The sequence below is a fragment of the Eretmochelys imbricata genome, chromosome 20, assembly GCF_965152235.1.
Source record: "Eretmochelys imbricata isolate rEreImb1 chromosome 20, rEreImb1.hap1, whole genome shotgun sequence".
NCBI lineage: Eukaryota > Metazoa > Chordata > Testudines > Cheloniidae > Eretmochelys > Eretmochelys imbricata.
In genome coordinates, this window is record NC_135591.1 from 19,616,867 (window position 1) to 19,628,356 (window position 11,490).

General features: G+C 46.7%; 1 protein-coding gene across 1 annotated transcript; it reads right to left on the reverse strand.

Moving 5' to 3' along the window:
• Positions 1-1,629: 1,629 nt before the first annotated feature.
• On the reverse strand, positions 1,630-11,152 carry TSPAN16 (tetraspanin 16). The gene is made up of 8 exons (XM_077838931.1): positions 11,084-11,152; positions 10,262-10,459; positions 9,541-9,615; positions 8,076-8,183; positions 7,748-7,804; positions 6,497-6,649; positions 5,819-5,902; positions 1,630-1,677 (listed from the first exon to the last, which is right to left on the reverse strand). Exons 1-8 carry the CDS (start codon positions 11,150-11,152, stop codon positions 1,630-1,632), a joined length of 792 nt encoding a protein of 263 aa, XP_077695057.1.
• Positions 11,153-11,490: the final 338 nt, after the last annotated feature.

Genomic DNA, 11,490 nt, shown 5'->3' on the forward strand with positions numbered 1-11,490 from the left:
GCATTTAGTTTTTACTGTATTAGGCTTAGACTTGTGTGCTTTATTTTATTTTGCTTGGTAATTCACTTTGTTATGTCTGTTATTACTTAGAACCACTTAAATCCTACTTTTTGTATTTAATAAAATCACTTCTTACTTATTAATTAACCCAGAGTAAATATTAATACCTGTGGGGGAGGGGGCAAACAGCTATGCATATCTCTCTATCAGTGTTATAGAGGGCGAACAATTTATGAGTTTACCCTGTATAAGCTTTATACAGGGTAAAATGGATTTATTTGGGGATTGGACCCCATTGGGAGCTGGGTATCCGAGTGCTGGAGGTAGAAGCACTTCTTGAGCTGTTTTCAGTTAAGCCTGCAGCTTGTGGGGGACGTGGCTGAGACTTGGATCTGTGTTTGCAGGAGGCGAGCGTGTCTGGCTCAAACAAGGCAAGGTACTGAAGTCCCAAGCTGACAGGGAAAACGGGCTCAGAGGTAGTCTAGGTACATCAGGTGGCTGTCACAAGGGGGTTTCTGTGACCCAACCCGTCATAATCACAATAGTCCCTTCTGGCCTTAAAACCTCCAGAGCCCTAGGCCGCATCTACGCTAGAGACCTCTACTGGCATAGCTGTGTCAGTCAGCGGTGGGAAGAGGTGGGACCTCTGACTGACAGTTATGTCCACAGAAGTTCCTAGTGTAGACACAAAAAGAAAAGGAGTTCTTGTGGCACCTTAGAGACTAACCAATTTATTTGAGCATGAGCTTTCGTGAGCTACAGCTCACTTCACGAAAGCTCATGCTCAAATAAATTGGTTAGTCTCTAAGGTGCCACAAGTACTCCTTTTCTTTTTGCGAGTGTAGACACAGTTATACCAGCAAAACTGCACTTTGGAATAAACTGTACCTCTTTGCCAGCATAGCTGTGTCTGCCCTAGGAGCGCGTTGCCATATAGTATATTAGCATTCCTAAACTGATCAAGCATTGCTAATGTGACATAGCCCTGGTCCTGTCCCTTAACCCCAACATCATTCTCTCTCCTTTTATTTTCAGTGGTATGAAAGTGGCTATCCCCTTCTCAGTCCTTTCCAGGCCTCTGGCAAAAAGACACCTGCCAGTGCAGAATTAAAACCTGATTTCTACTCAGACAGGTAAGCAAGCTGTTGATTGGTATTTTAGGAAGATGAGACATTTAAAAACCCAGAGACTCTAGCAATCAATCTCCCCATTTTTATTATCTCTGTTTAAATGGTATTTTCCCCCCAAGGGGATGGAGAATTAAAAAATATACAGATTTCAGTATATTAATCACTAATAACCACACATGTGTAGAGTGGTTTCCATATTCACAGCTCTGGAGACACTTTGATCCTGCATATTGATATGGCTCCCAGGATTTCCTGTTATGTGAATATGGAGCTGGAAAACTGGACAAATGAATGGTCCTGCTCCTACGGAAGTCAGTGGCAAAGTCCCAGTGACGGCCATGGGGCAGGATCGTGAGTGCTTGGTACTATTTCAGCTTTGCTGCAATGCAGTGCAGTGTGTGTCCGCCCGTCTGCCCTCCCGGCCCCGATGGAACAAACTTCCAGGTGTTTGGGAAATGGAACCGATTGCTTCAGTCCTTCTGTGTTTCTTCAAATGTTGTCATACCAGTTTAACGTACAGGATTAAGGAGACTATCATAGCTGCTAGCTGCAGTGGGAGAGAAAAAATATAGAAGGAATGAATAAAAGTCTTAAGGATTATGTCAAAAATTTTCCAACCTTGGTGCCTAAAGACTGGCATCTAAACTCATGATTATTGTTACATACATTTTTGGTACTTCTAGGTACCAAAGACATAGGGATGGGTAGGAAATTGGTCCTGGAGGCCAAATTTAGGCTGTTAGGTAAGAGATTAAAGTCCAGGACCTCCATGGTAGCATTCTCTGAAATGCTTCCAGTTCTGTGTACAGGGCCAGTTAGACAGGCAGAACGGTAGGGTCTCAATGACTGAATGAGACAATGGTGTTCAGAGTAGAGATTTAGGTTTATTAGGAACTGGGAAACCTTTTGTGAAAGGAGGATTCTATACAGACCGATAGGCTCCACCTAAACCAACATGGAACTAAGTTGCTGGCATGTAAAATTAAAAGGGTCATAGAGGAGTTTTTAAACTAAGGGCTGGGGGAAAGCTGACAGGTGCAGAGGAGGATCCAGTTTGGATGGAAACATCCCTTAGGGGAGGATTTATTAAAGGGGGTACTATATAGCCTAGTAAAGAGGAGAGGATAGAACTTGATAAAGTACAGGTAGGAACTGAAGAGAAACAGTCAAATGACAGGTTTCAGACTAGCAGCCGTGTTAGTCTGTATCAGCAAAAAGAACAGGAGTACTTGTGGCACCTTAGAGACTAACAAATTTATTTGGGCATAAGGTTTCGTGGGCTAAAACCCACTTCATCGGATGCATGGAGTGGAAAATACAGCAGGAAGATATATACAGAGAGAACATGAAAAAATGGGTGTTGCCATACCAACTATAACGAGACTAATCAGTTAAGGTGGGCTATTATCAGCAGGAGAAAAAAAACTTTTGTAGGGATAATCAGGATGGCCCATTTCCAACAGTTGACAAGAAGCTGTGAGTAACAGTAGGGGAAAAATTAGCAAGGGGAAATAGTTTTTACTTTGTGTAATGACCCGTCCACTCCCAGTCTTTATTCAAGCCTAATTTAATGGTGTCCAGTTTGCAAATTAATTCCAATTCAACAGTCTTACGTTGGAGTCTGTTTTTGAAGTATTTTTGTTGGAGTATTGCGACTTTTAGGTCTGTAACTGAGTGACCAGGGCGGTTGAGGTGTTCTCCGACTGGTTTTTGAGTGAAAAAGAGTCCCATTCAGTTACCCCACATGAAGGCAGGCAACTAAATATTGACATATTTTATAAATGCTTGTACACAAATGCAAGAAGTCTAACTACCAGGATGGGTGAACTTGAGTGCCTGGTAGTAAATGATATTGATATAACAGGCATCACAGACACTTGGTGGAATGATGATATTCAATGAGACCCGGGAATGCCAGGGTACAAAATAGATTGGAATGTCAGAGTAGGTGGGGCAGGTGGCCGAGCGGCACTGTATGTGAAAGAAAGCATCGAGCCAAATATAGTGAAAATCTTAAATGAATCAAACACAATTGTGCTTGTGTAATAAGAGCATAGCATATACCACCGGCCACCTGACCAGGATGGTGATAATCGCTGTGAAATGCTCAGGGAGATTAGAGAGGCTACAAACACAGAAAATATAATAATAATGGGGGATTTCAGTTATCCCCCCGTTGACTGGGAACATGTCACCTCTGGATGGGATGTGGAGATAACATTTTTAGACATCATTAATGACTACTTCTTTGAGCAGCTTCTCCTGGAACCCACAAGGGGAGAGGTAATTCTTGATTCAGTCCCGAGTGGTGCACAGGATCTGGTCCAAGAGGTGAATATAGATGAACCATTTGGTAACAGCAGCCATAATGTTATTAAATTTAACATCCTTATTAGGGGAGCAGCCGTGTTAGTCTGTAAAAGGAAAAGGAGTAATTTGTTAGTCTCTAAGGTGCCACAAGTACTCCTTTTCTTATTAGGGGAAAATACCAAAGAAACCCACCACAGGAACAAGAAACTTCAGAAAGGGGACTATGCAAAAATGAAGAAGCTAGTTAATTTGGAAATTAAAAGGAACAATCACAAGAGTGAAATGCCTGCAAGTTGCATGGAAACTTTTTAAGAACACCATAACAGAGGCTCAAACTAAATGTATACCCCAAATAAAAAAAAAGTAAGAGAAGCACTCAAGGAAGACAAGGCTGTTGCAGAGAAGCTAAGTCAATTCTTTGCATCAGTCTTCACTGCAGAGGATGTGAGAAAGATTCCCACACCTCAGCCATTCTTTTTAGGCGGCAGATCTGAGGAACTATCCCCGATTGAGGTGTCAGTAGAGGTTTTGTAACAAATTGATAAATCAAACAATAAGAAGTCACGAGGACCAGGTGGTATCACTCAAGAGTTCTGAAGGAACTCAAATGTGAAATTGCAGAACGACTAACTGTGGCATGTAACCCATCGCTTAAATTAGCTTCTGTACCAGATGACTGGAGAATAGCTAATGTGACGCCGATGTTTAAATAAGGATCCAGAGGTGATCCTGACAATTCCAGGCTCGTGAGCCTAACTTCAGTACCAGGCAAATTGGTTGAAACTACAGTAAAGAACAGAATTGTCAGAAACATAGATGAACACAATTTGCTGGGGAAGAGTCAACACAGCTGTTGTAAAGGGAAATCATGCCTCCCCAATCTACTAGAATTCTTTGAGAGGTTCAACAAGCGTGGACAAGGGTGATCCAGTGGATATAGTGTACTTGGACTTTCCGAAAGCCTTTGACAAGGTCCCTCACCAAAAGCTCTTATGCGAAGTAGGAAGTCATGAGATAAGAGGGAAGGTTCTCTCATGGATCAATAATTAGTTAACAGACAGGAAACAAAGGGTAGGAATAAATGATCAATTTTCACAGTGGAGAGAGGTAACTAGCGAGGTTGACCAAGGGTCTGTACTAGGACCAGTGCTGTTCATCATATCCATAGCTGATCTGGAAAAAGGGGTAAACAGTGACAAGGCAAAGTTTGTAGACAATACAAATTTACTGAAGATAGTTAAGTGCAAAGCTGATTGTGAAGAGTTAAAAAGGGATCTCACAAAACTGGGTGACTGGGCAACAAAATGGCAGATGAAATTCAATGTTGATAAATGCAAAGTAATGCACATTGGAAAACATAATCCCAACTATACATGTAAATGATGGGGTCTAAATTAGCTGTTACCGCTCAAGAGAGAGATCTTGGTGTCATTGTGGAGAGTTCTCTGAAAATATCCACTCAATGTGCAGCGGCCGTCAAAAAAGCGAACAGAATGTTGGGAATCATTCGGAAAGGGATAGATCATATGACAGAAAATATCCTATTGCCTCTATAGAAATCCACGGTATGCCCACGTCTTGAATACTGCGTGCAGTTCTGGTCACCCCATCTCAAAAATGTTATATAGAATTGGAAAAAGTGTAGGGCAATAAAAATGATCAGGGATATGGAACAGCTTCCATATGAGGAGAGATTTTAAAGACTAGGACAGTTCAGCGTAGAAAGGAGATAACTAAGGGGGATACGATAGAGGACTACAAAATAATGACTGGTGTGGAGAAAGCAAATAAGGAAGTGTTATTTAGCTCATCACATAACACATGAACTAGGGGTCACCCAATGAAATTAAAAGGCAGCACGTTTAAAACAAACAAAAGGAAGTAATTCTTCACACAACCTGTGGAACTCACTGCCAAGGGATACTGTGGAGGCCAAAAGTATAACTGGGTTGAGAAAAGAATAAGATAAGTTCCTGGAGGATAGGCCCATCAGCGGCTATTAGCCAAGATAGTCAGGGATGCAACCCAGTGCTCTGGGTGTCCCTAAACCTCTGACTGCCAGATGCTGGGACTGGACAACGGGGATTGGATTGTTTGATGATTGCCCTGTTCTGTTCATTCCCTCTGAAGCATCTGGCACCAGCTACTGTCGGAAGACAGGATACTGGGCTAGATGAACCATTGGTCTGACCCAGTCTGGCCATTCTTATGTTCTTAGGTTTATGTGTAACCCCCTAGCATCTAACTGAGGTCAGGGCCCCACTGTGTTAGGCACTGCACATACCCATGGTCGATCTGTGCACAGCTGGCTAATTGTGCATCATTGGAGTACTTAAAAGTGGACACGTCCCTTTAAGGCTAACTTGGGTTCAACTCACTTCCAGCAGGGCAGCTCCGGTGGCAGCTCCGCCGAGCAATAGGCTCTTCTCTTTGACCAGGGAAACCAGCTTGTGGAAGCAGCCCTGAAGGGTAAAAATGACAGTGAGGTGTAGGCTGCTTTAAGAGTAATTGGAAACAAAAAGCAATGGTTACCCATCCCCCGGTGGAATCCCATTGGCTTCAACACACTTGCTGTGCAAACTATTGTATCTTCCCGTCACAAGGGGTGGGTGGAATTAGCCCCTGTGTGGCTGACTGGCCACCGGCCTATGCCTGTGCCTAAATCCATAGATCTCAAAGCACTTTCCAAAAGACGTCTGTATCGTTATTCCCCCACTCTTTACAGAGAGGGAAACTGAGGCACGGGGGAGTGGCTTGCCTAAAGTCGTGCTGCAGGAAGAGCCAACCCAGTGCCCTGCCCACTAGGCCCACGACCTTCAGTTAAGGAGTCTACAAGGGGCTTTCTGGTTTTGAATTTAGAGCACATAGGCACTGATCCTGCCATGAGATCCCTGTGAGTGCAGGGAGACATTCATGCAGCATTCTCTGCAAGATCAGGGTGCTGGTCCCTCCCCCCACGTGCTCCCTTGCTCCCTTCAACTCCAGCAGACACAGGCTAGGTTTTTAACAGCACTATTCCCACGGTTTCCTTTTCAACTTCCAAACTGGGCTGCGACCTCCTGGTTGATGACCACGCTGCTGACGTTGTGTCCGTTGCATGCCAAGCTCATTGGATCTTTGCAGCAGCTTTTGGGATAAGTCAGGTTGGTCCGTATTTGAAAGGCAGAGCCAGAAAAGTCTGTGTAGTTATGAACCCCACAGCAGTTCAGCTAGGAACGACACACAACAGGGTTTGTTAAAGGCCAGGGTCTTGAACAGTTAGTTTTTCCTTTCTACCTCCCCTTCCCTGCGGTATCCTGGCAGAATTTCCTCAATGCCCCTTTGTTCAAATGGTGATTTTTACCAGAGGAGAAGTACATTTAACCCTTCAGTTGGACTATATGACCTCCTGAGGTCTCTTCCAACCCTTATCTTCTATGATTCTATGATTCAATTGCTATCAAATGCCTGAGTTGTAAACGCTGGGTGAAATTCTGAGGCCTGTGGTTGACAGGTCAGACAAGATAAGCAAAATCATCCCATCTTGTATTCTGGGGTGGGGTTTTTCCACCTTCTTCTGAAGTTCCAGAAATCAACCACAGCGGGAGATGGGACACCAGACGGGATGGACCAGTGCTCTGAGCTGGTACAGAGGCACCTCCATCTGGCTGGTGCGTCTCACTCACATGCTCGAGGTTGCCAGATTTGGGGTTGGAAAGAAACCCCAGCTCAGATTGACAGGATTTTTTCACCTTCCTCCGCAGTGTGGGGTGCGGGTCGCTACTGGGGTCCCGGGGTTTGTCTCACCCAATCAGTTCCCTGCCACGGCAGGGTCTGTAGGCACTGGTCACTCCTGGTCACTCCCTGTTCTCTGCCTGTGGCTCACAAGAGGGTTGTCTCTGAGGATTAGGATGCTTTGATCTAACTAGTCACTGCGTGGAGCTTAGTGGCCTGTGCTGAACGGGAGCTCAGACTGGCTATCCCGTCTGGCCTGAGACTGTGTGAAACTTCTGGCCCAAAAAATCTACACAGCAGATCCTCAGCACATGTGTATCGGCTTGACTGCTTTGTGGCCAGAGCAGCGCTGATTCACACAGAGGATCCAGCCCGGAGACTCGCTCAACGCTTGCGTTGAAGGGCATGTGGTTAAGATGCTGCCCTGGGACCCAATTCCCAGCTGTGTTACAGAACCACTTGGGCGAATCTGTGTGTCTCTTTTCCTAGTTGTAGGGTGGGCACACAACCAGCCTCCCTTTCGCCTGGCCTGCCTCTTTAGATTGTAAATTCTGCTCTCTGTCTGAGGCGTGTACATGGACCCATCACCGTACCAGCTGGGCATCTCCTCCCAACCTCTCGGCTACGATCCGCATGGTACCAATGGGGAACTGTTGCCCAGAGAGTCCAGGTGACTGGCGCCAGGTCACACAGGGAGTGCGTGGGAGAGAAGGGAATTGAACCAGGATTTTCTGTCCTAACCACTAGACTGTCCTTCCTCTCACACCACCTCGTCACAGCAGGGACTGTCACTGTGTATGTGCAGCACCAGGGACACTGGGTGGGGACTCTCGGAGCTACCGTAATGCATCTAATAAGACTGTGGGGAAAATGTGTTGAGTCCATTGAAACAGGAGGTTTGGGGGGCAGAGGGTCCCCTACCTTCAGCATGAATGCATTCCATCCATAGGACACGATATCATCGTGTTTGTAGCCGCTGTATTTCTTCTTCAAGGCAGTCAGTGATTTGTCTAGGACGATACTGCGAGCCTTAAACGGGGGGAATGAAACAGGGCTAGACCAGGAAATATTTTCTCCTCAGATCCCGTCTGGTGCCAAAGTGTGGCCAAACACTTTCAGGGAGGGTAAATCCGCATAGCTTCACCGAGCTCAGCAGAACTGAGCTGATGTCCACCCGCTAAAGATCTAGCCCAGAGACAGTAAAGTGTTACGCTGGGCTGGTAAAAGCTGACCGCAATGCAGCTGCGGGCCAGTCTCAGACTAGCGAGCTCACTTTGGCCCTAGGGTGGGCCCCAATCCTGCAAAGATTTACTCACGCACTTAACATGACATCTATTGCTCCTGCAGTGGGGTGTAAAGTGAAGCCTGCGTGGAAGTAAGGTACAGGTACTTAACAGGTAGGGTAACTAGCCAGTGGATCAGATTCCCCAGGCATAGGGCAGCACACCTTTCTAGAGGAGTCGCTCACGCAACTAGAGGTTACTGGTCTGGATACAGGAATAACTAGGTGAAATTTTCTGGACGGTGTTATGCTGGAAGTCGCACTAGATCAGGGGGAGGGATAGGTCAGTGGTTTGAGCATTGGCCTGCTAAACCCAGGGTTGTGAATTCAGTCCTTGAGGGGGCCATTTGGGATCTGGGGCAAAAATTGGGGATCAGTCCTGCTTTGAGCAGGGAGTTGGACTAGATGACCTCCTGAGGTCTCTTCCAACCCTGATATTCTATGATAACCATCCATTTTAGCCTTAAACTCTGTGAATCTGTACAGGATCTGGGCCTTAGTTTTGTAAATGTATATCCAAGCCAAAGGATAATCACTCATATTTAAATTTTCTTTTACAAAGAATAAGAATAATGCGGTAGGAATAATTCTAAAGCAAAGAGGAACCTTTTACTCAGTTAAGCATGGGGAGTGGGTAGACCTCAGTTAAAGCCATGAGTTGGTTTTGAGGGACAGAGATGGTTCAAATGCAAGGGGTGGGGAGAGATTTCCTTTTTCTTTTCTTTTTGTGCAATTAAATTTTTGACAAAAGAGTTAGTCTGAATTCCTCCTGCTCTCAGAGTCCAGATGATCAGAACCTGGAGGGGAAATTTTGTCAACAATTTTTTATTTGGTCAACAAAAGTTCCAGATTTGGAAACTCTGTGCTCGTTCTTTGGAGCAGTGCTATTGGAAAGGGGCAGCACTAGATGTTTAGGGTCCCGTGCGGCTCCTAGATTTTCCAAGATACTCACAAAAATTGGCCACTTAACTTCCCTTTGGAAATGTCTCCCTGTTTGGAAAAAGGACCCGATCCCAAGCGACTCTTCTTTGTAGGATCGGGGCCTGCAGCTTTGTCAAGGAAAATGAGAATTTCCCACACCAGAAGGGAATTCTTGATACTCACAAACTGAGTGAAAGCGAAAACGATGACGGCTGCTGTGATTTCGGCGATGAAGATGACCAGCATTATTAAGAAGTACTGTGAGAGAGGGGTGTGGAAGGAAATTGGAAGGTTGCTGTGAGTGCACACAGCGGAGGCCTTGTTCACGCTCAGATTCATTCGGGATGAAGGTGCAGGGATTGCGAAGTGAAACACAAGAGGCAAATTTACACTGCAGTAAAAGGATTTAGCCCAGAGGGGCTGGGGCTGCCCAAATGAAGGTGAACAGGGGTCAGGAGGTCATGCCCGTCCATAAGAGTCGTGACCGCTGCTGACTGAGAGGCTGTCTCCTAAACAAAGCTTTCCCGTGGGTAGAAAGCAGGGCACACATGGTCAAAGTCCCCCCAGAACAGAGCGCACTGGGGACCACATAAGCTGCCAAAGGACTTAAGTGGTGTGTGGATCTTGTCCCGCTCCGTCTGAACAGACGTGAGTTTCACACGCTAAGGATGGGAAAAAATAGCTTGTGACTGCAAGGGAGACCACTGTTTAGTTAGAGTCTAAAGCATAGTTAGGGCCAAATTTAGGAACCCAGATCCCCAGCTGGGGTAAATCACGTGGCTGTGGCAATGGGTGCATCGTAACGGCACACTTGACCCCCCCCCAGCTCAAGCAGGAAAGGTCTGCAGCCCTGTCCTCGCGGTCCGGGACTCCGCCCCAGCTGAGAGCAGCTGTGTGTACTCACCATCAGCAAGAGGCACCTGCTCTCTTTCGCTGCACCCCAGCACCCCATGAACCCCAGCATGGCCACCACGATGCCCACCACGATGCAGAAGTACCCGATGTGGACAAAGTTCACCGAGGTGGAGCCCAGGACCCTGACGAAGGAGGTGCTTTCCAGTTTAATCCACAGGCCCAGCGCAACCAAGGTGCAGCCGACAACCTAGGGTGACAATAAACGTATATGCGTGTGTTTGTGTGTGCATGCTAGGGCGTGCATTGGCCCTTCAGCTCGAGCACTCCGGCCATTCCCCCAATTCACCCGGGGCGAGGAGCAAAGATGCCAGGGCCAGGCTGGGGGGCCGTGAACATCACTGAGAGCCAGCCCCTCTGTGCCATTCCATGGCCAGTCCCTCCTCCCCGCTCAGGTCTGCCCACCAAGAACTGAACAGAGGCTGCTGAACACAACCCAGAGTTCTGACCAGCCGTGGAGAGACGAGAATGTTACCTGAATGCCGAGGGCCAGATCCCCCGTTGATGTAAATCATTGCAGCGCCATCAGTGTCAACAGAGATCTACACCGGCTGAGGATTGAGCCCCTGAACTCTGGGCACAGGACTGGCAGCTTTTATCCTTTGCTCTGCCCCAGACCTGCTGCGTGACCGTGAACGAGTTTCTTCCCCGCTCTGTGCCTCAGTTTCCCCTCTCACCTAGTGCCTGGTTAGGCTGTAAGCTCTTCAGGGCAGGACTGCCTCTCACTCTGGGTCTGTGCAGCCCCTGGCACCATGGGACCCTGGTGCCACCATAATACACCTAAATAAACCTGTGTTTGAAAACACAGACTTACAAAGATAATGGTGTTGAAGCAAATCATTGCAGTCTTCAGAGTGGCATAGCAACTGCGCGAGGGAGCCATGGTGAAAACCGGCCAGTGCGGCTGCTCGCAGAATGGCTTCTAGGTTGGAGAGATGGCAGAGAGATTTTCAGCTGGACTTGCTGCCTTTCACAAGGATCCATTCGCACCTTGGTTTTATGTTAAACCCACTAGCAATGCAGCACATTGTTGGAGGCTTTTACTTATGACGGGGCAAATACTTTTATTTAAAAGCTAATGCTAAGCAGGGAGGTTAGTCTAGTGGGTACTGCTGGCCTAGGGACCAGGAGATTGGATTTTGTTTCCTGGCTCTGATCCAGACTCCTCATGTGACTGCATTATTCTGTGCCTCAGTTTCCCCATCTCAGAGGGGGGTAATA

Bases quoted from the DNA above. Each gene is read 5' to 3' on its own strand.
- TSPAN16 (XM_077838931.1), bottom strand. From the start codon at position 11,152: ATGGCTCCCTCGCGCAGTTGCTATGCCACTCTGAAGACTGCAATGATT. The intron at 6,650-7,747 runs GTACGGTGATGG...TGTCGTTCCTAG, and splicing joins TGGGAGGAGATGCCCAGCTG to CTGAACTGCTGTGGGGTTCA. The intron at 5,903-6,496 runs GTCGCAGCCCAG...TTTACCCTTCAG, and splicing joins GCGTGGTCATCAACCAGGAG to GGCTGCTTCCACAAGCTGGT.